General features: G+C 43.1%; 2 protein-coding genes and 1 long non-coding RNA gene across 5 annotated transcripts in view; 2 read left to right on the top strand and 1 right to left on the bottom strand.

Annotated features, from left to right (window-relative positions):
- Positions 1–7,685, top strand: part of ACSS1 (acyl-CoA synthetase short chain family member 1) — a 61,741-nt gene extending 54,056 nt beyond the window's left edge. For both annotated transcript variants that reach the window (XM_040447900.1, XM_040447899.1), the window contains one exon: positions 6,029–7,685. In XM_040447900.1, the coding sequence (XP_040303834.1) occupies positions 6,029–6,208 (180 nt within the window). In that variant the 3' untranslated portion in view covers positions 6,209–7,685. The remainder of the gene's footprint in view (positions 1–6,028) is intronic.
- Positions 7,686–11,389: 3,704 nt separating this feature from the next.
- Positions 11,390–20,743, bottom strand: LOC121012579 (uncharacterized). The gene is made up of 4 exons (XR_005782173.1): positions 20,674–20,743; positions 15,998–17,544; positions 13,623–13,816; positions 11,390–12,242 (listed from the first exon to the last, which is right to left on the bottom strand). It is a non-coding gene; the product is annotated as an uncharacterized LOC121012579 (long non-coding RNA).
- A 67-nt stretch (positions 20,744–20,810) lies between these two features.
- Positions 20,811–27,352, top strand: part of APMAP (adipocyte plasma membrane associated protein) — a 36,096-nt gene continuing 29,554 nt past the window's right edge. The window contains exon 1 of one of the 2 annotated variants that reach the window (XM_040447901.1): positions 20,811–20,970. In XM_040447901.1, the coding sequence (XP_040303835.1) occupies positions 20,879–20,970 (92 nt within the window). In that variant the 5' untranslated portion in view covers positions 20,811–20,878. The remainder of the gene's footprint in view (positions 20,971–27,352) is intronic. The other variant, XM_040447902.1, reaches the window with a different exon arrangement.

Genomic DNA, 27,352 nt, shown 5'->3' with positions numbered 1-27,352 from the left:
CATCAGTTGATGGATACTTGGGCTGTTTCCATAATTTGGCTATTGTAGATAATGCTATAAATATCAGTGTGCGTGCATCCCCTTGAATTAGTATTTTTGGATTCCTTGGGTAAATACCTAGTAGTGCAATTGCTGGATCATAGGGTAGCTCTATTATTAACTTTTTGAAGAACCTCCATACTGTTTTTCGCAGTGGCTGCACCAATTTATATTCCCACCAACAGTGCAAGAGGGCTCTCCTTTCTCCACATCATCACCATGACATACTGTTTCCTGTGTTGTTGATTTTAGCCATTCTGACAGGTGTGAGGTGATGTCTCATTGAAGTTTTGATTTGTACTTGCCTGATGATGAGTGATGTTGAGGATGTTTTCATGGGTTTGTTGGCCATCTGGATGTCTTTTTTGCAAAAATGTCTATTGATGTCTTCTCCCCATTTTTAATTAGATTGTTTTTTTGGGTGTTGAGTTATAAAACTTCTTTATACATATTTGATATTAACTCTTTATCAGATATGTCATCTGCAAATATCTTCTCCCATTCCATAGGTTGCCTTTTAGTTTTGTTGATTGTTTCCTTGCTGTGCAGAAACTTTTTATTTTGATGAAGTCCCAATAGTTTATTCTTGTTTTTGTTTCCCTTGCCTCAGGAGACAGATCTAGAAAGAAGTTGCTATGGCTGATGCCAAAGAGGTTACTGTCTGTGTTCTCCTCTAGGATTTTGATGATTTCAGGTCTCACATTTAGGCCTTTAATACATTTTGAATTTATTTTTGTGTTTGGTGTAAGAAAATGGTCTAGTTTCATTCCTTTGCAAGTAACTGTCCAGTTTTCCTAACACCATTTGTTGAACAGATTGCCTTTTTCCTATTGGATATTTTTTCCTGCTTTGTTGATGGTTAATTGACTATGTAGTTGTGGGTTCATTCTGGGTTTTCTGTTCTGTCCCATTGATCTGTGTGTCTATTTTTGTGTTAGTACCATACTGTTTTGATTACTACAGCCTTGTAATGTTCCTTAAGTCTGGAACTGTGATGCCTCTAGCTTTGCTTTTTCAAGGTTGCTTTGGCTCTTCAGGGCCAAAAAGGCTCTTCAGGGCTCTTCTTTGTGGTTCCATACAAATTTTAGGATTGTTTGTTCTAGTTCTTGTGAAAAAATGCTGTTGGTATTTTGATAGGGAATGCATTAAATGTGCAGATTGCTTTGGGTAGTATAGACATTTCAACAGTATTTGTTCTTCCAACTCATGAGCATGGAATGTCTTTCTATTTCTTGATGTCATCTTCAGTTTCTTTCATCAGTGTTTTATAGTTTTCAGAGTACAGGTTTTTCACCTTTTTGGTCAGGATTATTCCTCTGTATCTTATGGTTTTGGGTGCAATTGTAAATGGGATTGATTCCTTAGTTTCCCTTTCTGCTGCTTCATTATTAGTTTAAAGAAATTTAACAGGGGCACCTGGGTGGCTCAGTTGTTTAAGCGTCCAACTCTTGATTTCAGTTCAGATCATGATCTCACAGTTCATGGGTTTGAGCCCCATGTTGGGCTTCACGCTGACAGTGCAGAGACTGCTTGGAATTCTCTCTCCCTCCTTTCTGTCCCTCCCTGGTGCTCTTTCTCTCTCTCTCAAAATAAATACATAAAAACTTTAAAAAAAAAAGAAATGTAACAGATTTCTGTATGTTGATTTTGTGTCCCATGACTTTACTGAATTTGTGTATCAGTTCTAGCAATGTTTTGGTGGAGTATTTCAGGTTTTCTATATAGAGTATCGTGTTGTCTGTAAATAGTGAACATTTTACTTTTTTCCTTGCTGATTTAGATGCCTTTTATTTCTTTTTGGTGTCTACTTGCTGTGGCTAGGATTTCCAGTACTATGTTAATTAACTGCAGTGAGAGTGGACATGTTCTTGACCATAGAGGAAAAATTGAGAGTTTTTCCTCTTTGAGGATGATGTTAGCTTTTCATATATGACCTTTATTATGTTGATGTATGTTCCCTCTCAACCTATTTTGTTGATGGTTTTTTATCACGAATAGATGCTGTATTTTGTCAGATGTTTTTTCTGGATCTATTGAAATGATCATATGGTTTTTATCTTTTCTTTTATTAATATGGTGTATCACATTGATTGATTTGTAAGTATTGAATCACCCTTGCAGCCCAGGAATATATCCCACTTGATCATGGTGAATATTTCTTTTAATGTATTGTTGGAATCAATTTACTAGGATTTTATTGAGAATTTTTGCATCCATGTTCATTAGGGATATTGGCCTGTAGTTCTCTTTTTTAGTGGAATCTTTATCTGGTTTTGGTAAGAGGATAATGCTGGCCTCATAGAATGAATTTGGAAGTTTTCTTTGCTTTTTTATTTTTTGGAATGGTTTGAGAAGAATAGGTATTAAGTCTTCCTTAAATGTTTAGTAGAATTCATCTGTGAAGTCATCTGGCACTGGACTTTTTGTTTATTGGGAGTTTTTGATTACTGATTTATTTTCTTTGATGGTTATTGGTCTGTTCAAGTTTTCTATTTCTTCTTGTTTCAGTTTTGGTAGTTTTTATGTTTCTAAGAATTTATGCATTTTTTTCCAGATTATCCAGATTTTTGACATATAATTTTTCATGTTCTCTTATAGTACTGTTTGTATTTCTGTGGTGTTGGTTGTTATCTTTCCTCTCTCATTTGTGATTTTATTTATTTGGGTCCTTTCTCTTTTCTTTTTGATAAGTCTGGCCAGGGGTTTATCAATTTTGTTAATTCTTTCAAAGAGTCAGCTCCTGGTTTCATGAACCTGTTTTATTATTTATTTTGTTTTAGTTTCTATACCATTTATCTTTTCTCTAATCTTATTTCCATTCTTATGCTGGCTTTAGGCTTCATTTATTGTTCTTTTTCTAGGTCCTTTGAGTGTAAGGTTAGGTTGTTTATTTGAGATTTTTCTTGCTTCTTGAGGTAGACCTGTATTGCTACCTACTTCCCTCTTAGAACCACTTTTGCTGCATCACAAAAGTTTTAGACCAACGTGTTTTCATCTTCATTTGCTTCCATATATTTTTTTATTTCTTCTTTGATTTCCTGGTTGACCAATTCATTCTTTAGTAGCATGTTGTTTAATCTCCATGTATTTGTTGTCTTTCCAATTTTTTTTCTTGTGGTTGACCTCTAGTTTCATAGTGTTGTGATCAGAAAACATGCATGGTATGATCTTAGTGTATTTGTACTTGCTGAGACCTGTTTTATGACTTAATATGTGATCTATTCTGGAGAATGTCCAATGTGCACTCAAAAAGAATGTGTATTCTGCTGCTTTAGGATGATATGTTCTAAATATATCTGTTAAGTCCATCTGGTCCAGTGTGTCATTCAAAGCTATTGTTTCCTTGTTGATTTTCTGTTTAGGTGATCTGTCCATTGATGTAAGTGGGGTGTTAAAGTCCCCTATTATTATTGTATTATTATTAATTAGTTCCTTTATTTTTGTTATTGTCTTATATATTGGGGTGCTCCCAATATTGGGAGAATAAATACTTACAATTATTATATCTTCTTGTTGGATTATCCCCTTTATGATTATATAGTATCCTTGTCTCTTGTTATAGTCTTTGTTTTAAAATCTGTTTTGTCCAAAATATGAATTGCTACTCTGGCTTTCTTTTGACATCCATTTGCATGGTAAATATTTCTCCATCCCCTCACTTTTAATCTGCAGGGTGGCTTTATATCTAAAATGGGTCTCTTGTAAGCAGCATATAGATGGGTCTTATTTTTTTTTTTTTTTATCCATTCTGTCACTCTATGTCTTTTGATTGGAGTGTTTAGTCTATTTAAATTCAAAGTAATTTTTTAAATTTTTTAAATTTTTTAAAAATGTTTGTTTATTTTTGAGACAGAGAGAGACAGAGCATGAATGGGGGAGGGTCAGAGAGAGAGGGAGACACAGAATCCTAAGCAGGCTCCAGGCTCTGAGCTGTCACTATCAGCACAGAGCCCAACGTGGGGCTCGAACTCTCAGACTGTGAGATCATGACCTGAGCTGAAGTTGGACACTCAACCGACTGAGCCACCCAGACGCCCCTCAAAGTAATTTTTGATAGATATGTACTTATTCTTATTGCCATTTTATTACTTGTTTTGTCATTGTATCTGGAGATTTTCTCTGATCCTTTCTTGTCTTTGTCACTTTTGGTCCTTCTTTTCCACTCAGAGTCCCCTTTTAATATTTCTTGCAGGGCCGGTTTAGTGGTCACAAACTTCTTTAGGTTTTCTCTGTCTGGGAAACTCTTTATCTCTCTTTCTGCTCTGAATGATAGCCTTGCTGGATGGAGTGTTGTTGGCTACAGATTTTTCCCATTAAGCATGTTGAATATATCATGGTCTGCCAAGTTTCTGAGGACAGATCTGTAGCTAGCTTTATGGGTCTTCCCTTACAAGTTGAGGACTTTCTTTCTTGCTGCTTTTAGGATTTTTCTTTCTCACTATATTTTGCAAATTTAATTATAATAGGTCTTGGTGTTGGCCTGCTTTTGTTGATTTTGATGGGAGTTCTCTGTGCCTCCTTGATCTTGATGTCTGTTTCCTTCCCCAGATTAGGAAAGTTTTCAGCTTTCATTTCTTCAAAAAAAAAATGTCTGCCCCCTTTTCTCTCTCCTCTTCTTCTGGGACTCCTATAATACAAATGTTAATGTTATTATATTTGATGGAGTCACACTTAGTTCCCTAAGTCTATTGCTATGTTTCATAATTCTTTCTCACCTTTGTTCAGCTTCATTATTTTCCATTATTTTGTCTTCTAAGTCACCAATTCATTCCTCTGCCTCTTCCAGTCTGCTGTTCATTGCATTAAGCCTGTTTCCAATCTTGAGTATTGAGTTCTTCATCTCTGGTTGATTCCTTTTTAAGTCTGTTATCTCTGTGGTCAGGGTCTCACTGATGTTTTCTATTCTTTTCTCAAGCCCAGTGAGTATCCTTAGGATTGTTGCTTTACATTCTCCATCAGGCATGTTACTTATATCTTATAAGGCATGTTACTTATATATGTTCCACTTAGATCTCTGGCCATGGACTTACCTTTTTCTTGCATTTGGGATAAATTCCTCCATTGTTGCATTTTGTCTAAGTCTCTGCCTTATTCATAAGAGATTTTAAATAGAGAAACATGGGGAAAGTACCAGTGTTCCCCGGCCCCAGTTAGATTCTGAACATATCTCCTGGTGTCAGTGCAGGAGACACTGCCAGACCCTGTCTGAGAGGGTCTGTGTTAGAGTCCGGTCTGGGGAAGAAGGGGGCCCATTCTCTAGCCTTATTAGGTTTCCACTCCTTCCTTTGTTAACATTTCCCCCCACAGTCTTCCTTGGTTCAGAGGAGGTCCTCTGAGATGGGAATGGCCCTAGCTTCCCCTGGTGTCATACGAAGTCAAGCTGTTTGGTGACCAGAGTTTTAGGGAGACCTGAACTCCCCTTTCAAAAGATAGGTCACTGTTCCAAATAAGCCCCAAACATAGCTCTTAGCATGTTGCTGTTCACATTAAAGGGGCCATGGCTGTTTGAAAATGCTGAATTTTCAAATACTAAGCAAGACAACATTTTTGTCTGAAGTAGCTCTTACCACTTATGTCAGCAAAAAGCCACTTTGGGCCAGGCCAGTGGGTGGAGACGAGGTGCCATGGCATATACTTGGTTCTGTTGCTATCTGGGAGCCCTCATTAATGTAGTGAACAGGAGACAGAGGTATCAGCAGTGAGGCAGACCCAGGTATGGACAGACCTGACCTGGAGGAAGGCTTCAGCAAACCCCTGATGTGTGGTTGATTCTGCCCTTCAGGTTGATTTCAGCTTTAGGTCCAGATGGTGTGAAGATATAACCAGAGACCACAGGTCTCCATATCTTTGGGGCAGGCCTGGCATCTCAGTCATTCATTCCTGAGCCCCCAGCAAGGGTGTCATCCCTTGCTGTTATCCCAGTGCAGCTGGACACTGCTGGGAGTATGGGCACCACCTGAACTTGAATTCCACACCCTTTCCTTGCCAGGTTGTGAAGCGTCTTCCAAAAACTCGGTCTGGAAAAGTCATGCGGAGGCTCCTGAGGAAGATAATTACAGGAAGAGCTCAGGATCTGGGAGATACCACCACCTTGGAGGACCCCCATGTCATCATGGAAATCCTGAAGGTCTACCAGAAGTACAAAGACAAACAAACTGCTGCTCAGTGATGGGCTTTGGCTGAGACCCAGTGCCCATGCCCCTGTCCTTCCAGAATGTAGCTCTCAGATTGGCTCATTTCCTACTGTCCCAGAAGCATTCCTCTCCTAGAGTGTAATCCACACTGCCCAAATGTGAAGTCTGTGCTAAGCCCTGCCTTCTTTCTGCTGAGGACCCATGAAGAGATACTATTAGATATGCTTAGCATTTGTTTCCCTTGTCCTGAATTTGGTTTCCTGGGATGAAAAGTCAATGTCATCTCCATTTCTGTGTCACCTCCAGACAGCACAGGAAGGTGAGGTGTGCCTGCTCAGATGACTGAGAACCAGAAGCAATCATACTTTTTCCCCCAGATGTACTAGATACAAAAGGCAGAAATTTTATTTTTATACTTTTATATTTTGGAAGAATGCGCAGATATACACATGTAGTGTGCAGATTTACTTATACACATTCTTCGTAACATTTAGAGTTATGAAAATATCCTTTTGTGCCTTTGCTCATGGGGAAATGTGGAGAGGGTCAGAGGATGCCTTTTTAATGTTGGCATTCTGGGAATCTGAATTTGAAACGTTTGTACCTCTGTCTAAATATAGCTATCTTGAGAACTTTCAAGCTTGTAGCATCCTTGTTTTGGTGTATATTTCTATTTACCCTGTCTTATGTATAATGAAATCTAACTTCTAAAAGTGATGGTATTAACCTGCTCCAATTTTAGTTCTAGAACCACTCATATATTCTGTTTCTCCAAGCTGTGATGTGGAAAGATTCCCCTTTCCACCTCAAATGCCTCTTGGTAGAAGGTCAGCATGCTCCAAATATGTACGGATGTTTGGGGAAGCCCATGAAAACTCAGGTGTCTTGTTTGGCCAGGACTGGATCCTTGAAAACTGATTATCCTTCATTCTGTGGTTGGTGTGGGAAGAACCACAGAGGTCCAAGGATGAGACTTAGAACTCTGAATCAGGTGTGTCTCTTTTTCTTAAGAATGCCTTAAGCCATCTGAACATTAGCAAGATGACATAAACCTTTAGGTTTGCAAAGTGTTTATTAGCCAAGCACAAGAGGGCCAGTGGCGTGGAACACAGGTGAAGGCAGCCTGCTGAGCTGGGTCCTTGGAAACAGGGAAAGGTTGTTCTTATCTTTACCCCACATTATATGTGCCTTGCAGCTGTGTAGGTGTTCAAGGGGTGTCTGGGGAACTGAACACCTACTGTGGGTCATAGTTGTGCTGGCTTCTCTCTGATTAGGCAAGTATGCCTGTGACACCAACAGGGTGGCCACTGGCTGTGGCCCACAGAAATAGAGTGATGGTCTGTTCTCTGTTGCTAAGTAACAAGCAGTGCTTAGCAACAGAGAACCATGCACTTGGACCTGTCACATGTGTGGTGGACTTGGCAGACTTTAGGTATGGTGCTATTTATGAAATGGCTGGGGTATAAACTCGGACAGTGACCAGGATAGTTAAAGTTTATTTTGTTCATTCTCTTCCTTCTGTTGTGATGTTTTTGATCAAATAATGCTATTGTTATTGCTGAATATAATCCCAAGGACAAAACTGAAAGGGCCTAGTCATTCAAAAGAGAACACTTAAAAAAAAATCCATTGGGGAGGAAATCCTTTACAGGGAGGAAATACACACTAAGAGCTTACCTATCTTACACTCTTATTTGGTAAACCTATCTGTGTCTAGATTGCTGTGCTATCCAATACACTAGTTATACATAGCTATTTAGGCATAAGTAAAAAATATATACAGAATAGAGCAGAATAAAATAAAATATTCAGTTCCTCAGTGGCAGTAGCCACAGTTCACATGCTCAGTAGCCACGTGGCAAATAGCTACCGGATTGGACAGCATGGACAAGAACATTTCCACCTTCACACAAGGTTCTGGTGGTGGGCACTGATTTGGAGCACAGACAAGGACAGGGAAGCAAAAAGAATCTCATTGTCATAGACTGCCTCTGTGAAAAGCACAGGCTTGCCTGAGAGAGATGTCCCATTACTCAGGTTTGTCCTTTCTTTAGATGTGGGTGGATGAGGTTTCTATGAACTGGGGACATGGGAGGTGGGAGGTGAAAGGCCCTGACCCAACTGTCTCCTAAGAAAGCTGGACCAAAGCAGGAACTGGGAATGGCTATTCCTAGGAACAGTGCTTGTTCTTGTGCTCTGGATGTTGGGGGGCAGGGAGGCTGGGAGTATTCCCAGGGGCCTCAGCCAGGCACTGAATGCACGGGGAAAGACACATTTTTGCACCCCAGGTTGCGGTGGGAAGTCACGGCAGGATCCCTCTTTTGCGGGAATGATCTATGGCCACAGACAGGATGTAGAGATGAGCTACAGTAGGATTTTGGCTGCCCTGAGGCAGGGCCTGTCTGAGAACAGAAGGGCACAGGAAAAATGGAGCCCAGGAGGTAGATGTGCAGAGGCTGGTCAAGCTGTACCACATCTGCCCTGACCTCAGATGTCACTTTTTGCTTTGGATTTTGTCAGAACTGAGATGTCCTAGCAAAAACCGAGTCAGGAAAACTGAGAAGCAGAGAGAAGAGAAGGCAGCTATAGTGAAAGCAGAGAGGAGACATCTGTAGGTGTGGAAACAGAGACAGGGTTGGACTGGGATCCAGAGACAGCTAATCTTGGCATTAAGTGCGTCTCCAGGCCAGCATGAAATTGGTAATAACAATAAACTCAAAGGGAAATTCTATTCAGATTCAGAAAAAAAGCAGTATGCGGTACCTTTGAAGAATAATTCTCATTTAGAGTAGCTAAAACAAAATGAAAAGTTGTGCTTCAAGGGAAAATTCAGCTTTCCAACATAATTAATTCCCAAAGGGAAAATGTCCCTATTAAGTCTAGAAACAGAAAAATCACAGCTAATGTTCATGACAGCAGTTATCTAAAGATCAGTCATGAGCTGATTCAGGCTCATGCTCATTCCAGGTTCACCCACAGCAGTGAGATCATAGAAAAGCAAGGGGAGTGTGAATTCTCACCCAGTCTCTCTGGCCTGACTTGAGAGAGGAGATCTGGCCGTGGAATGAACCTGAGCCATCAATCCTCGCAGAGCTGACTTGCACCCACTGCGCCAGCCGCCCTCAGGATACCCAATGTCAGGAGCACAGCAGCAATGCTTATGCTGTTGGGCACGGTGTGCAAGGAGGCCCTAAGCAGGTCACCCCATCTCCTCCTCTCATTTCACTTCGGGGCAGAGCTGGGGTGTGGATGGAGCTGGTCTGACTCCACCCTTGACCCCCAAGTTCAAACCAAAGGTGGTGTGGTCCCTTCTTGCGAGAGCTTTGAAGAATATCAACGGCATTTTAGTTTTATTATTTTATTGCTTTTTTAAGGCACCTTACTGTTGACCTCTGAGTAGCTCTATCTTTGATAGGGGGGAGAAGCCTAAATCCAGGCCGAGAGGAAGCTTTCCAGGAGACAGTGCTTTTGGAGGGGTGGTGATGCCAATTTGAGTTTTAGTGATCTTTAACTGGAGTTATGTAAGGTTTCCCTTCATCACTGTTTGGGAATTTTGTTGCATAACAGGATTAAACCAAGTAAATACACAATTTCTCCACCTGTGAATACCAATGGTCTTTAGTTTTTGCAGTATTACTTTTTGGTTGACTTGTTTTATTTGTCCTGCTTGGGCTCTGTAGGGCTTCTTGGTCCATCTTAATGGCTTGTTGTCCATCTTAATCAGTTCCAGAAATATTTCAATCATTATCTGTTCATATGTAGTTTTTGCCTATTTGGTCTCCTTTTTTGAAGATCGTTAACTTCCCATATGTTGGGACCTCTCACATTCTATTTTCTAGTTCTCTTACTGCCTTCATCTCCATGGTCCTGAAGCAGAAACTGAGATGAGGGCCTGCGTGCAGGTGATTTGCTTAGGAATGTGATTCCAGGGACAGGTGTGAGGAATGAGGTTGTGAAACAGGGAAGGAGGGAAACCAACGCAAGCAGACTCACATCGGGCCAGCCAGCGCTGTGAACCACTGCTCCGTCTCACATGACTCAGTAGGACTCTTACTGGTGTGTCTTTGAACCAACTGAGAACCAGCTGTCTGAAACGTGGCATGGCCTCCCAACTTTCCCCAGAACTTGCAGATGCTGTCGGGAAAAAGTGGCTCCCAGCAGTGGCCTCACCTCCCTGAGCCTCTGTTTTCCCTGGCCCAGTAATTCCTTACCACGCTCAGGCTCTCTGGTGTTGGTATGCAAGTGTTGTAAATGTTTTGCTCATCATTATCCCCATGGAGAGTGTGAGTCTCAATTACTCAATCTGTTTTCACATGAGGAGGAAGTCTTGCATAATGTCCCTAAAATGTGACAGATTCTGGTTTCCAACATACATTTCATCCAAACGTTTCACATAAGTTAGTGAGGCTTTTCCATATTACTCTGTACTTCTTTTCTCCCTTCCAGTGTCACATGACTATCTCCCCATCAGTAGACGGTGACCCATCTTCTTCTTTGTAATGGCTGCATGTAGCAAACCACTGAATTTGAGCATTTATTTAACCATTATGAATGGATATGTAAGGTGATTACAAGTTGTCTACATTAGAAACAAGACTTAAATGGAATCCATGTACATCTTTACACCATGTAATCAATCAAAAGATGTGCTTGGCTATCGCAATGGTGTGAATGTTCGTGTCCCTTCAAATTCATATGTTGAAATCCTCATCTCCAAGGTGATGGTATCACAGGAGGTGGTGGGGCCTTTGGTAGGTGGTTATAAGAGGTTATAAGAGGTGGTTATAAGAGCTGAGCCTTCATGAATGGAATCAGTGCACTTCTTTTTTTTTTTTTTTTCAACGTTTATTTATTTTTGGGACACAGAGAGACAGAGCATGAACGGGGGAGGGGCAGAGAGAGAAGGAGACACAGAATCGGAAACAGGCTCCAGGCTCTGAGCCATCAGCCCAGAGCCTGACGCGGGGCTCGAACTCACGGACCGCGAGATCGTGACCTGGCTGAAGTCGGACACTTAACCGACTGCGCCACCCAGGCGCCCCGGAATCAGTGCACTTCTAAAAGAGGACACAGAGAGCTCCTTTGCTCCTTCCATCATGTGGGGACACAGCGATGACAAGATGGTGACCTCTGAACCAGGAGGAAAGTTCTCACCAGACACCAAATCTGTTTGCACCTCGATCTTTCACTTCAGCCTCCAGAGCTGTGAGAAATAAATTTCTGTTGTTTATAACCCTCCAGTCTATGGTGTTTTGTTATAGCAGCCTGAACAGAGTCAGATAACTGCCAACCTACAAATTTGGGTTTTTTGTGAATATGGTCCACGAATACAGAGTGTGCAGAGAATCTTATGTGGTGAATCTTATGTAGTGTAGGTGAGAAATGTAGCACAAATAGGAGGACCAATGTAATATAAATAAATAAAACCTGGCAAAAGGTTATCTTCACCCCGAAGCTTAAAAAGCTGGAAATTACTCACATGGTGTGTTATCAATCAGTCAACAGCTGTAGAGATAGGTAGTAGCCAGCGATAAAATGCCATACAATAATTTTCAGACCATGACTTTTCTAGTCATTCCCTTTTTCCTAAAACATTTCCCTAGAGGGTTGCAGTTACTACTTAATATAACCTTTAAAATTTGTCTCTGTATGGGACTTAGATTCAGAAGTAGCTTTTATGATTTGGTCATGTGAAAATATTTTGTATAACTTTCATACTCCAGGCACAAGAAAGACATTTGATGAAATTCTCTTCCATTATATGTTTTGGAAGCAACTTCTTGTGTTAACATTTTATTTCTAAACTGTTGGGTTGGATGGACATTTTTGCTTTTTTGAGTTCAAGTAATTAAGACACTGATAAAAATAAATTCACTTTTCTCTCAAAAGTGGATCTAAGCCAGCTTCATGCTGATTGCTATTCCAAGTTGTGGATTCTTGGGTCCAGAGGGCTTTCAAAGTCAGGTCCCCACTTGGGTCTGTGTTCATGATGGGCTGCTGGCTGCAGAGCATGCAGTGGTCCCCGGGGAAAGTTTCCAGGGACTGATGCCAGGCTCACCTGGATGCCTGCTTGATGACAACACAGATTCCTGTCTCAGAATTGTTAAGCCTGAATCTCAGGAGGCGGGGGTTGGGGAATCTGGACTTTTAATAATTCTGCATAGTCAACTAGGTCCTAGTGACCAGCTTTCAGAGACCACTGAATAATCCCAACACTTCATGTATTTCTGTTTCCATTTAAGAAAGTGACCTGGAGAAAGAGAGCTTTCAAACTAGGCAATAGCTTTTTAATAAAAATGTTTGTTTGTTTACTTGTTGAGAGAGAGGGAGACAGTTGGGGGATGGGGCAGGGAGAGAGAATCCCAAGCAGTCTCTGCATAGTCAGCCCAGTGAGGGGGCTCAATCTCATGAACCATGAGATCATGACCTGAGCTGAAATCAAGAGTCAGATGCTTAACCAACTGAGCCACCCAGGCACCCCTAGGCAATAGCTTTTTTTTTTTTTAAATATTTTTTTTGGATGAAACATAACATATATAGAAGGGTGTATAAAACATGTACAGCTTAACAAACTGACATGAAACAAAACCCAGGTAACTTCCACTGAGGTCATGATAGGAAACACTGCCAGCATGTCAGAGCCTCTCTCCTCCCATTCCTGACCACAGTCTGTGTTCCCACCAATAAATCACAGCCCCTCAGGGTCCCAGACAAGAGGAGGGGTATTTTGTCAGGGTTTTGCCAAATCTCTGCAGCCTCTTTCAGCCCAGAGCTGCCTCTCAGATGTTCCTGCAGGCAGGCAGTTTTTCAGGATCCGAATGCAAATTGGTAAAAGGGGTGATTCTTTTTGTCTCTTAATCATAGCGACACTGGACTCAGACCCCTGTCCCCTCTACCTCCCTAAAATGGAATACTATACATATTTCTCTATTTCTTATTTCCTCTCTAAGCAGTGATGCTCAACTTGGCTTTTAAAAGTACCTAGAGAGCTTTCAAAACTCACAATGCCCAAGCCACACCCTGGACCAATTTAATCATAACTTCTGGGGTGGGGCACAAGCATTGGAGTTTTTTTAACTTTTTATTTTAGAGAGCGAGTGCAAGTGTGGGAGAGGGGCAGAGGGGGGGGGAGAGAGAGAGAGAGAGAGAGAGAGAGAGAGAGAGAGAGAGAGAGAGAGAATCCTAAGCAGGCTCCATGTTCAGTGTGGAGCCCAATGCAGGCCTCGATCCCACGACCCTGGGATCATGACCTGAGCCAAAATCAATTGGTTGCGTGGGATGCTCAACCAATGCAGGCATCACCATATTTTAAAGCTTCCCAGATGGTTCTAATGTGCAGCCAAAGTTGAGAACCACTGTCTTGAAGCTCAGCACTCTGGGGCAAAATAATTCACTAGGGACCCACTGAGGCACTGAGCCACTGCTGCCTAGAATCAGCTTTATTTTTACCTTCATTTTATGCCTTTGAGTCCAGCTGTTGACACTGTGAAGGCCACACACTCTGATTATGGCATCTGACTACTAGGATGGTCCTCCTGGCACAGGTGATTTAAGGGGAAGCAAGCTGAGAGAGCAGTACTATGGGGCAGAAAGGGGAAGAAGAAGCAGTCATCTGCTTGGGTGTTGTCTCTGGTGTGTGGACCCTGGGCAAAGAGTAGAACAAGAAAATGCCCTTGAGAAAGTGTAACTACTTAAAATCAGTGGATAAGTTCAGGAATCCTTTTTCTCAGTGAATTTGTAAATGCCCTGTGTTCAGGGCTCACTTCCCTGCAAGGACTTTAGGAGCTTGGTGACACTTACGGGAATGAAAGCAAACGTGTTCACAGCCTATGTCTGCAGGCACACCCTGATAAACAATGCAAATAATACCCAAACACCAAGACCCCGATCTTCCCACTCACATTCAGTTAGTGGACTTTATTCACAGTTTAGTGTCAACTGCTTCCATCTACCACCCCACACAAACAGTAGCCCCCACTCCCTGCCCTCTTACCCACTGTGCAGTGTACGTGCATCTACAGTCTCCTTCCTCTCTTGTAGGTAAGCTCCCTGAGGGCAGGATCCACCTGCAAATTACCAGTGCCTAGAGTACTGCCTAACACATGACATGGCAAGTGCTTAGTATCTGTTGAATGAATAGACATCATACTTGCCTAGCTGGTAGCTGGTATGTGTCAAAAATGGCTCTTTGTCTTGCAGAGTGAAGACACACACTCTGGAATTCTCTGGTGGAATGAGGGGAAGGTGCCACTGTTAAAGAATGGCACAGGCCTGTGAAGAACACAGCCCGTTTTGACCAAACCCTGTGGCTGCCTATGGGACAAAAAAACCCCTCCTGCCGGCTGTCTTGGTTTACAAGTATTGGAGATGGGAATCATTTTGTTCTCACCCTGCTCTCTGGAGGGAAAAGAGTGGGAAGAAAAAAAAAGAAGTCTTTATTTCAACACTCTTTTGCTTGGTTGCTGGGATTCCTCTTCTCCTTATCATAAGGATATGGGGAAACTAGGGGACACCACCAAACTTGTTCCCAGCCAGTCATGCCAGAGGCAAACTGTGACCCTCCAAGAGTACCACTTTGAGGGTTCCATCACTATGGCCTTTGCTAAACGTGAAGCTGAATTCCTGCCTGCACCAGCCTTTATTCCAAATAGCACAGGAGCTGATTAGTGCCCCTGACATCTGCACGATAGGGTACCAACCATGGCCAAAGAGGTGACAAGCCAGAGGCAAAAATCCGACTCTAAATAAACTGAGAAAGAGACAAGGGAAGAAAGCTGTGGCTGCCTGTCCTAGGACATTATTAACAAACTGCTAAGTACCAAGGAGTTTAGAAAACCTGTTGGAATAGTTGGCCTGCCAACTTCTCTTGCAAATAGGGTGGGATTTTCTAACGTTTATTTATTTTTGAGAGAGAGTAAGAGACAGAGTGCGAGTGGGAGAGGGGCAGAGAGAGAGGGAGACACAGAATCCAAGGCAGGCTCCAGGCTCTGAGCTGTCAGTAGTCAGAACAGAACCCAACACAGGGCTTGAAACCACGAACCGCAAGATTATGACCTGCGCCAAAGTTGAACACTTAACTGACTGAGCCACCCAGGTGCCCCCAGGTTGGGATTTTCTTAGTAAGAGCCACCAGCTGGGTAACTCTGTCTAGTCTCCTTGCTCTTGCAGGCCCAAACTTCTGCCAAGCAGCCTTCTGGATGCACAGACATATTTTGGGCTGATTTCTTTCCCAAAGAAGGACATCATCTCCGCCAATCATATATCTCTTTATTCTTGAGAGTCAAGGAAACACTTAACTCTTTTATTTGAATATTTTTAAAGTTTATTTATTTTGAGAAAGAGCAAGCATGAGTTGGGAGGGGCTAAGACAGAGAGTCCCCAAGCAGGCTCACGTGGAGCTTGACACAGGTCTTAAGATCATGACTTGAGCTGAAACCAAGAGTTGGATGCTTAACCGACTGAGTCACCCAGGAGCCATACACTTACAAGTATGCATATGTTTGCTCAAAAAGGCAGAGTAGAAATTGCCTAAGTGAAATAATTAGTTGCTTTCAAGAAATGATTTCTGGGTGTAATGAAACGTGATTAACAAGTGACCCGTGCCAAATAGGAAATGTCAGTGTTAAGATTCCCAAAGAACAATGGGACAGATGAGCTACTTGTCAACAGAAATAATAACAATGAATGTCCATGTCCATGCAGACACTGGGGAATGTCTTTCTTACTGAGAACCATTTCCTATCAAGTCTGGGTCGACCTTAAGAATCTTCCTCATTAGTGTAATTAAGGGAGTTTTCTCCAGTCAACTTATTTATAATCCTTACCTCTTCCCCTACCTGCTTCTCGTTGGAGCAGACATCATTCAATGTGCTGTCCTGTCCTGCTCACGCATAGTCCTGCCGCCTAGTTCCCTCTCTCGTTCCTCCTGAACGTTCAGTGGAACGTGGGATTTTGTCCTCTAACACAGCACCAGGCTTGGGCACCTCACCAAAGTTGGGAACATTAGAGTCTCAAGAATCTGGACTTGGGACAAAGAGACTGTAGTTAGTTGGTGGGATTCCTGAAATGGGAAGTCATGGAGAACTGGGCTTGAGGCAGTAGTTTTCTGCCATGGACATGTCCATGCAGAGAATGCGTGTCAGATGGAACGCATTCAGGTGCAAGCACAAACTGCTCACATGCATGAGGGGTTGTTTTCCTCATGCAATCTGAAAGCCCAGGTGTAGGTGGTTGCTGGCAGAGGTGAGCAGCCTAGGTTTTCTGTTCTCAGACTGCTGTCGTTTAGACCTCAAGGTGTTTTCCCATGGTCACAAGACACTACTGTCACTCTAAGCACAACTCTGGGGTTCAGAGCAGAAGAAAGGGCAAGGCCTATCTCTCCCTTTTATCAGAAAAGCAAAAACTTTTCCTAGAGGTCAAAAGAAACCCTAGATTTCTTTATCTCAAGGCCAGAATCTAGCCTAGGACCACCTTAGCTTTAAGAGCTGGAAAAGTAACAATGTATCCAGCTGTAGTAGAGGGCAGCAAAAAAGAAGGGAGGCAGTCAAATAACAGGGCTTGCCCCAGAAACATGCAGGGACCAAGAGACAAAACGTGGCGAGGCCCCAGGGAGGATGAGACGAACACTGTTCCTGTTTTTCCAGGCCCTTGTTCCAGTCCCTGTGAGGCTTGGCTGTATTTTCTGTGATGGTATTCTGTGAGATATCCCCATATCCTTCCAATAGATCCCTCCCTCATCTTAAGTGGGCTTTTGTGGATGTCTGTGCCTGGGACCTGCATGATCTCTAAGATGCTTTTTCTACAGTGAACAAGTTATTTTACATTCTCTAACTTTCCACTTTCCTGCCCGAGCTGACACCAGAGCTTCCTATCACAATACAAATTAGCTTGAAGCCCTGTTTAGGGCAGGCCACTCTTTCTCTCCCCTGGATTCAGGGCAGGGAGAAGGGCTCTGTCTATTGCTGCTCTTCTTTACCCCTTTGAGATGGTTTGTCTTCCTTGATTACTCATAACCTTGAAGTCTGCCCTGATTGTCATCACCTTATCGATCAATCCATGGGCACTCCATACTTTTGGCCTGTTTCTTGTCCTCTTCCATCCCCTCAACCTGCCCATTATAATGTTACTTATCCAAGGCCTGGTTCACACATCACCTCCTCCATGAAACCTTCTGTGGGCATTGCTACCTGATGGCACTTGTTCCTTGTGGCCCCCAAGGCATCATGCAGTTCTTCCATGACACTGTTTTATATCAGTTATTAGGCTTATCTCCCCTCTGAGATTATAACATGTCTGCATGTTGGCTCACCTTATTTCACCTTCGTTTCGTCACAGCACTTGGCTGAGCACCTGGAAGGCTCTCAGCAGATATCTGTGAAAGAAATGGAAACAGTATGGGATTGGGAAAAAGCACTGGACTGGAAATAGGGAGTATTTCTAGTTTAAGCTGTGAGGCATGCAATTGGCTGCTTGCCCAGCATCACTGCCTCTCCTTCCATGCTGGTAGAACCCTGATTTATTGAAATCAATTGCCCTCCATGTGGGCCAAAGTTTCAATGAAAGTGGGCCTCATCCCCAGTCTCAGGGTGCAAAGAGGGTGTCTTCTGGTTGGTCTAACCCAGTGGTTCTCAACCAGGGGCTATTTTGTCTCCCAGGGGACACTTGGAAATGTCTGGAGACATTACTAATTAGCATCACTAGGTGGGACGCTATTGACATCTGGTGGATGGAGGCCAGGGATGCTGCTAAACATCCTGCAATGCACAGGAGAGCTTCTCCCTGCCACCCCCAACAAAGAATTATCTGGCCCAAAATGTCAGTGGTGCTGAAGTTGAGAAACTTGGTCTAACCAATTATAGGGGTCCCATCTCCCTGCTGATAACTGGGTGGCAGCTAGGCTGGAGCCTGGGGGGAGAACTGAAGCCACAAACAGCAATGTGGACCTCACCATGACTTGCAAACAGAAAAACGGTACTAAACTGCACTGCCCAGCAAAAACAAGCATTAAATTCAGACCATTTAACTAATTTAGCTCATTCAGACCATTTGCTCCAAGATAAGACAAGCTGACCTCCCAATAACTCCACATGGACTCCATATGGACTCATGTGTTCCAGATGAGACCACTGACTCCTCCAATGACTCTCCAAGTTTATAAATTTTGACCCATCCCTGCCAAGACTATCTGTTACTAACACCAGCCCTAACCCTCACATGGATGCTTCCATAACTCCCCCCTTTTAAGGAGCCTCACAGGTCCTCTGGTGAATTCCTTTGCTGTAGCAAGTTCAATAAACTTAACCTATTATTATTACTTTTTTTTTTACAATTCTGTTCCTGGCTGTTTTTTGTTGGTGGTCCTTACCGCTGCGCATGAAATATAAATAAATCTAATGCAATGAGCTAAGTTCTATAATTGGGCATGTTCAAAGTGTCTTAGACATAAAGATGTTCTGCTTGAGAAATTAGGAGAAGGGTTCTCAGCAGAGAATTAGAAACAACACGCAATGCTGAGTATCTGAAAGACAGGATTCAGAACCGGAGAGATAGTCCAGACAGGCAGGAAGGGCCAGGTCATGCAGTGCTGTTTAAATTATCCTTGATACAACAGCTATACCAGTTGTATTGGAGAGGGAATGAAATAAAATACTTCCCAGGCCTTAACTATATCCCTGGCAGTCCTGGAATCCCTGAACTGGATTTATATATACTCATTTCCCTTATGCTGGCTCTTGGTTTCTTCTTAAACAGTCATGTGGGATTCTAGTGCCTAAGAAAGTTAATGGCATGTTTGATCAGGGGAACCTTCAAGTGCAATAAGGAGATTCCTTTATTTTTTTTAAGTTTATTTTGAGAGAGTAAGAGAGTGCAAGAGCACATGAGGGGAGGAGGGGCAGAGAGAGAGAGGGAGAGAGAATCCCAAGCAGGCTCCCTGGTGTCAGCACACAGCCCAACATGGGGCTCAAACCCACAAGATCATGGCCTGAGCTGAAATCAAGTGAGATGCTTAATTGAGCCACCCAGGCACCCTGGAAATTAATTCTTTAATACTTCATCCTGAACATGCCTTTTCTAGAGATGATGCACAGTAACAGGACTTGGTTTCCTCTGATTGGAAATCCTGTTTTTCCCCCAAATCCAATCCTTTCTCAGCTCCTTCATGTGTCAAATGCTCTCACAAGATCATATTATTCTTTTCTAGTTCAATTATTACATTTCACATTTTACATTTATCTTTATGATGACCTGATTAAAGTCATCTCTCATTAATTTACCTTCAGTGAGGGGACTTGTCTATGGTTGGCTCATCGTCACCTCCCAGAACCTAGAAATATACCTAGTTGACTAAAATATTGCTAACGAACGAACTGAAGATTGCTTCCTGCTTTCTTAAACCTTATTTGTTGCAATTAATGATAGCTTCTATTTATACCCCACTTTTACTTTTTTTTTATTTAGACAAATTCTGATTTTATTCACATTAAATCATGTTAAAGGGACTAAAATAAAAACAGGCATAGCTGTGCTTAGTAATGCCCATTATGAGTAATGCACACGTGAAAAATCCTAAACTTACAAAACAATAATTTTCAAAATTCCTCTTCTTTTGTCATTCTAAAGTCACTCTGCTTCTACTCTTGCTATATTGAGGGACTCTTAAAACAGTAATGTCACTTTCTTGGCCTGTTCTGCAAATCCTCTGACCAATCATTTAATTACTTTCCCCCTCTTCATCAAAGAAATGCAAGGTGTACACAGTTTAATGGGTTTCCCATTCTGTCTATCATTATCCACAACTTAGTGTATGCTACCTCAGATACATATACTTACAGCATGGACAAAACAGTATGTATTAGTTAACGTGATTTTTGCAGTGTATTAAGTGAAAACACCTGCACGTTCAGTCAATGGACTATTCTACCCAGTGGTTCTATTAAGTATAGACCTGGGATAAGCTCTCTAGTTGCATATATTCTACTTATGACTATGTCAGCCCCACTTTTACTTCTAAGGGTAACTCTTTAACAAACTTTATCAAATGTTCTGTTAACAAAAAGATTTAATACTCAATGTCCCTAATCCAAAGGGCGGCATATTTGTCCCAAATTTTCCCCTCAAGTGGATGTTTGTAAAAGGTAATATAAATTTCAGGCGGGCGTTACTTGCACTCGTGTCCCTCCCAAAATACGAACTTGTTATTTTTTTAACCCGCTTATATGAGCCAGGGTCTATGTCACTTCACAAGCAGCGCCAACTTCTACCGACACAAAAGGCCAACACCTAAGTCCAGCACCGCCTATGTGCACTACTCTGAGCATGACGTTTCCTGCCTCCCCACCGCCTGCAATGAAAACACAGGAAGCGCAGACGCTGAGCTGGGCGACCCCGGGGTTAGGCTACGCGCCTCCCGATGCCTCTAAGGCGTCCGCACTGGGCCGGGACCCGTTTCGGAGCCCCGCACCCCGAGCCAGGTACGTGACCCCAGACCTGCCCCACTCACTAGTCCTGGCGGAGAGGAACCTCTGACCTACGCTCCGGAGGCCCCGCGCGCCAGCTCCCGGAAGGGGCGGTGGTCGTAACGTCACATCCGCGCGCTGTCGGGTGAGGGGCGTGGCCGAGGGCGGTGCGGCGGGATTGGGCAAGTGCTGAGCTCTCGTTGCTGTCTCCCGGGTTGTAGCGGGGCTGGGAACCGTGGCGCTCGCACCATGAGCGAGGCGGACGGGCTGCGGCAGCGCCGGCCGCTGCGGCCGCAGGTCGTCACGGACGATGGCCAGGTCCCCGAGGCCAAGGACGGCAGGTAGGCCGGGACCCCGGACGTGGGCCGCGAATGGCTGGGTCGACCCTCCTAACCAACAGGACAGCAATAACAGCAGTTGGGTAAATGCGTTACCAAGCGGGGTGCAGGTGCCATTCCAGTTAATTCCTCTGGCTAAATTCATTTTACAGGGCAGGAAACAGGCCCTGGCCAAGGAAATGCACCTGCCGCCTTCTTGAGGCTTTGGTGCATTCTGCTTCCAATCTCAGCATTGTTTCCCGGCTCTCGGGGTCTCAAGACCGCCTTGCTTCCCATCTGCCCCTTTCTTCGTCTCAATCTCACCCTAACTTCTAGAGCAGTTGCTTCCTCGTCTTTCCCTCAGCCCCCCTCCTCCTCCGCCGCCCTATTCTTCTTGCTGGCTTACCTGATCCCCGGGGGAGAGCCATCTGGCCAGGGTCCAAGGTCTTCCCTGTCCCCGGCTCGCTCTGTCCGGAAGGAAGTCCGAAATGCTCAGGTCGCGCCTCGTGTTCCAGCGTAGAGCTGGCCTCTGCACCTGCCCACTTCTCTCTGCGTGGTCACCAGCCTTTACCGTGGTTTTCAGGGAAAAGTAGAGAACAGAAGTGACATTTAATGTTAAGCAAATTTTGTGAGAATTCAAGCTTGCAGATTTTTTCCTGATAGGGACGGAGAAGCATAGGAAACTAGTTGATGCCTACCTAATAAAGAAATCTCAGATTTTTGGCCTTTGCTTCTCCCAACCTTCCAGAATTTAAGCACACTATTTTGTTAGCTAAAAACTGAAGCATGGCCCTTAAACATCTATTTACATATATAATACTTAAGCTTCTTTTTTTAATTTTGTCTCCTGAGGCTTGTAACTTTGAATTTTTAGGGAGAACCAAGAGGCTCCATGTAGACCAACCTCAAAGTTGTGGAACTGATTGAATTCTAAGTTGATGGAGATATTTAGTGGAAATATCAGTATGTCAAAGGGTGTGGTGCATACTGAATGAGGGCCAGTTTTTGTGGGGAAAGACTGAATTTATTCACTGATAATAAGAGGACCACATTTGAAGGAGAGCTATAGCAGAGACGAGTGTTTTGACTCTAGAAAGGCAAATGGCAGAGAAGAGATTTTGGTTATTTTTGACTCCCGGTGCCTGTGGAAAGGTCAGGAGTATGCTGAATAAACTCAGAGGTTTCCACGGATGCAGGACTTCCAATGCTAACCCTGGGCAAACCAGGACAAGTTGGTCACTCTACTTATTGTGGATATTGTGAAGTCATGGTCTGCTGATGACAGAGGAGCTTTTTAGAGTTAACATGCAAGGATTGGCAGTGCTTTACGGCAGAAACCATGAAAACGAGACTTGTTTCATACTTGCTATATGAGAAATGAAAGAGCAGCTGGCCCTGAGTTTGCTTTGAGGTGCAGTGTGTTGAAAACCAGGGCATGTAGCATCTGCAGGCACTTGTGGGATGGGCCCATCTCACCTGGGCTCCTCTGAACACTCCTGACCGCAGGACAGAGGGGCAGAATTAAATTGTTTTTCAGTTTCTCTGGGATTTCTGACTTAGTGGCAGGATAAATTGGGTGTTCCAGAATCATCATCTGCTGCTCATCTTTTCCACTGTGCCTTTTACAAAACTATGTTTATTTAAGAAATTTTCTTGACTTCCCTGTCCATGAACATTGTTCTTATTTTCCTGTGTTTCCTTCTTTCTCTTATGTATTTGATCCCATTGCCATATATCTGTAATGATCTTTTTTCAAAATGAGTTCTCACCTTCTTCCTTACATTTAGTATTGTACATTATAGAGTTATAGTTGTTTTTCTAAATTTTCTCATTGTCTTCTTGATTTACCTTAAAAATTTAGGATTCACCAAAAGACAGGGAAGCATTGTGTATTGTGGGTGAAGTAAAGGAAACCGAAGGAAATAGAAATCTGACAACTATAGAATAAACTTTAGATGTGCTAAACAGGAAAAAAAAAAAAACAAACCCTTGAATAATATGTTATTCAATTAACAGAAATAGGACAGTAGATTTTAGTGGAAGGGATGCCTAGTGATACCTTAGCTAGTCTCCTGACTCTTGACATAAAATGTGATGTTAGCTCTGATTGCTAAGGTCATTGAGATCTATGTGAGTGAAGTGATTTATATAACATTAGAGTAATGGAGTCAAAAGAGAAGCAGAAATGAATGAATGAGGATAGCACTGGCAGCTGGACAAGGATTGAAAAGCATATTTTTAAAATTATGCTTTGGAAATAAGGTTTTATACCAAAGCTCTTGAATTTCTGTACTTAAGCTATAATGGGGAATGTGGTCATTAAATCCTTTTATTCAGTTTGGAATATAGATGAACTAAGCACTTGAACAATACTGGAGCAAGCTGATAATTATTTGGCATTAGTTTCCCCGTATGCTTTAGAAACTATCAGAATGATTGTAACACTGAAACTATTCCTCCTCTTTTGGAACATAGTTCAGTCTGGAAGAGAGAATAGCTGCTTAATGTCTTTATGTAACTGTTAAGGACTGAAGAGTGAATACATTGAAATTTAACAACTGCTTTTTCAATAAACTTCTAAAGGATTTTAGGCTAATTAAAAATCTCTACTACATTCATTTTTCTTTTTAAGACTGAGGAAAAAGGGAGGCAGGGTGGAGAGACAGATGTGGCCATCCATCATAAAGTCATGGACATGAGGAGTCAGGAATCCATGATTTCTTCTCAGCCCTTCCCCCTGAGTGTGTGTTTCAAATGGCTCTTTTAACTTGTTTCTTATTATTTTCAATGCTAAAATGAAGACCTCTACGGTCCAGGAGCCCCAGTTTAAAGTAATGTGTGACACCAACAAATTCAAGGTGCAGTTGGTTAAAAGACTAGGCTGGCTGCTATTTGACTTTCTCAGATTCCACGGGTCACCTTGACACCTGGGCCTCTGGTGCCCCACAGATTTGTGGCTAATAGGTTTTCCACAAAATCACGGGTTGTTTTTGATCTCATGAAATCTTCAGTCCATGAATGATGCCTTGCCCTGATGTTGGAGAACATCTTTCAGGTTCGCCTGGTGAAATTATAGAGGATTTTGCAAATCATGGATGAACCAACAGTAGTTGCCAAATCCTGTTGTATCACCATGATTGTTCTATTGCCCTTAGAAATGTTGGAAATTTCAGGGTGCAGGTGTCTTCAAGGAGGTGAGCATCACTCTGGGGTTTTCTAAGAGATTGGGCAAACATTGATTTCCCAAACTGCCCCTGGAACAGAAGTTGCCAGCCTTCCTGGATGTGTCAACACAGATTGGGAAAGAGAGTATTGTGGGAACGTGCGCACTTTTGTCAGTGAAAATGGATAGAGATAAATGGAGTGTCCTTTATTTAATAAGGCAGATGTGCAGAGGCAGGGGGCAGACATGGAGGAAAGGCAGAATTATAGGTGAATGTGAGTTTGCAGGAATGAACCTTGGGCTAAAATAAATGGGTACAGAAGCCCCATTGCCACACAGTCACAGACTCAGATGCTGCCAGGGGAGTAGCATTCCTGCTACCTACCATTTAGGGAGTGCTTTTATTTTTATTTTTTATTTTAGAGAGAGTGGGGGAGAGGGGCAGAAGGAGAGAGAGAAAATCTTAAGCAGGCTCTATATGAGTGTGGAGCCCAATGCAGGGCTCAATCCCATGACCCTGGGATCATGACCTGAGCCAAAATCCAGAGTCAGATGCATATCCAACTGAGCCAGCCAGACACCCCAGTGCTTTAGATGTTCCAGGCCCTGGCCTTAACACTGCACATATAGTGGTCATTTTGTTTGTGGTAGAGTCTGTAGCAGGTGTGGGGCTGGGAGAAGAAAAGAGTGTGTGATTGTCTGAAGAGTGGAAAGCCCTGTGCACCTGTCCTGCAGCCTTAGGTTTCATAGATCTCTTTTTTCCAGAGAAGCTGGAAACCCAGATTTTTATGTAAAATCATCTTATTTTTCAGTTATGGCAATTAAAGCCATTTTGTGGAATGATGGTTATGGTTTAAACTAGAGCTTTGCTTTGAGTTCTGGCACCACTTTTTTTTTTTTTTTTTTTTTTTTTTTTTTGAGAGAGCAAGTGAGAGAGCACATGCGCATGAGAGTGGGAACCTGTGGGGTATGTGGGGGAGGGGGAGAGGGAGAAAGAATCTTAATCCGGCTCCATACCCATCACAGATGGACACCACATTTAATTTATTGGGGAATTTTGACAAACTCTGAAACAACCAGGAAAGTTCTGCAATCCCTACCATCTGAGGAACTCCTGCAGGACTGGGGATGCTTTGCCCAAGGATGGTGGTGTGATCTTGGGTGTCTGGGAGGTCAAGGGTTTGCTGCCCCTGAAGGCACACAGCGGGGCCCAGTCAGTGCAAGCAGAGATGAAGTGTGTTTCGCAGAACATATTGTGTGAGGTGACCTGAGCAGCCAATGTCCCCCAAGTAAAAGAAGTAGGGAAGTGCTCTATGTTGTAGCCTTCATGGACATTCATCCTGCATGCCGGCAGGCACTTCCCCGACCTTCAGGGCACTGTGGGATCTGCCCCTGGCTGTGGGCCTGACCTGTTCCAGCAGCTTCCCCTCAATGCTTGCCTTGGTCATTCTGTCTGTGTGGTCAAGGTTTGGGAATGGGGGCTTAAAGTTAACCCCTTAAAGCATGTATTCTTTATTCATGCCAAGTGCTTATTGAATCTTACTGTGTTACCTCTGTCTACATTGCTCTGCCTCAGGTATTTGATTTTTTCCCCAGCTTCACTAAAGTCTCTGTTCAAAAGTCATCTGCTTTGACCCCTGTGTGTGGCCAACCTTCCCCCTCTGTACCCCATCATACTGTGTTTTTCTTCATTGTATTTGTCACTGTTTGGCATCTACTTATTTACTAAAATAAACAGAGGGCAGGAAACTATTTTATTTATTGCTATCCTCTCAGGGCCGTGGATAGTACCTGGCACATGTATATGGTTTGTTATTAAATGCTCATGTGTGAAGGAATGTTAAATGAGCTGTCTGATGTGCTAGCTGCTTGCCATATGTAGCTATTTAAATTAAATGGACTAATGTTAAAAATTCAGTTCCTCATTTGCACTATGTAGGGAGTGTGAGGGATTTGGGGGCTCATCAAGAAAAAAAATACAACTGAGGGAGCAGTGGCACACATGAGCTTTATTGGGTGACACTTGGACAGTTTCGCATATGGGAGCAGGAGAGGGGTCCACAGTCCAGAAGGGGAGGGGATTCAAGGGGGAAGGAGAGGGGCCACCTGTATCTCAGTAAGTCTCTGTGTCAGAGAGCCCCAGGGGCAGCAGTAGCAGGTAAGGGCCTTAAAACTTCAAGGCCTGTCTTATCAATGGGTAACGGCCCTCCACAAGCTTTCATAGAGTATGGAAGGCAGGTGACTCTAAATGGCTAAAAGTTTGCTTGTTTGGCTGTTTTAAAGATAATTGAGTATGTAAAAGTTAGAGTTTGGTGCTGGTGGTCCTTTTGAACTAAAGGTCTCAGCCTGCAGTAAAGAAATAAACAACACAGAGCCAATATACAGAGGCCATCTTTGGCTCATTTGTATAACATGCTGGCCCCATTTCAGGTGCTCAGCTGCCACATGTGGCTAGTAGCTGCTGTATTTCTATCATGACAGTTCTGTTAGCTGGCACTGCTCAAGGAGTTTAAGTTTAGGCTCTTGTTTCTAAAACTTGACCATAGAACTTTCCATCAGAGGCTGTGTCTCATGATCAGCCAGGGAGATGTTGATGGACTTCTTTCACCTGGTAGGGAGTTGGACAAGGTTGGTGGTATCCAGTTGCACACCAGGAACAACTGGGGAGTGTGAAAACAGAAAAAGGGTTCCCAGGCCCCTGTTGGTCCTGCCCAATCAGAATTTCTGGACTTTATTTAAAGTTGCCCTAGTCATCTGGTGTAGGCCCTCCAGGGACCGGCCAGCTTTGGGAGCCCAGGACTGGGTGGCCTCTGAATTTTCTTTAGCTTTTTAGACTTTGATTGTAAGAAGACAGTAGCTAGAACTCTGGCAAGGATGGACTTCCAATTTCTGGCTGCCTTTTTAGCTGTAAGCATCTGCTTTCAGTCCTGGCTGGACTTTTTGTTCTGGAGATCAGTGAGCTTTTTACTATTATGTGAAGGGGCAACCAGATATTCAAGCAGGGACTTGAGATCTCTGAATTGGGTTACTAAATTAAGATTAAAATAAATGTAAGCTATGGTGTGGTAAAGGAGAGTTTAGAGTCTGAGACAAATGAGAAGGATGTGTTTTATGTAGAATCATGTTAGGTAAGGAAAAGGTAAAGTCGCAGTTTGGCCAGAGTGTCACCATTTTTGTTCATGACAGCTCTGTGGTGAAAGATTGTACAATGCAGCTTGTTCTGGGGCTGACTGCACCTTTAGC

This window comes from Herpailurus yagouaroundi, unplaced genomic scaffold, assembly GCF_014898765.1.
Source record: "Herpailurus yagouaroundi ecotype Mexico unplaced genomic scaffold, PumYag 196, whole genome shotgun sequence".
In the NCBI taxonomy this organism is placed as follows: Eukaryota; Metazoa; Chordata; class Mammalia; order Carnivora; family Felidae; genus Herpailurus; species Herpailurus yagouaroundi.
Note: the sequence above shows the minus strand (reverse complement) of the source record. Positions and strands in the feature narration are given on the sequence as shown.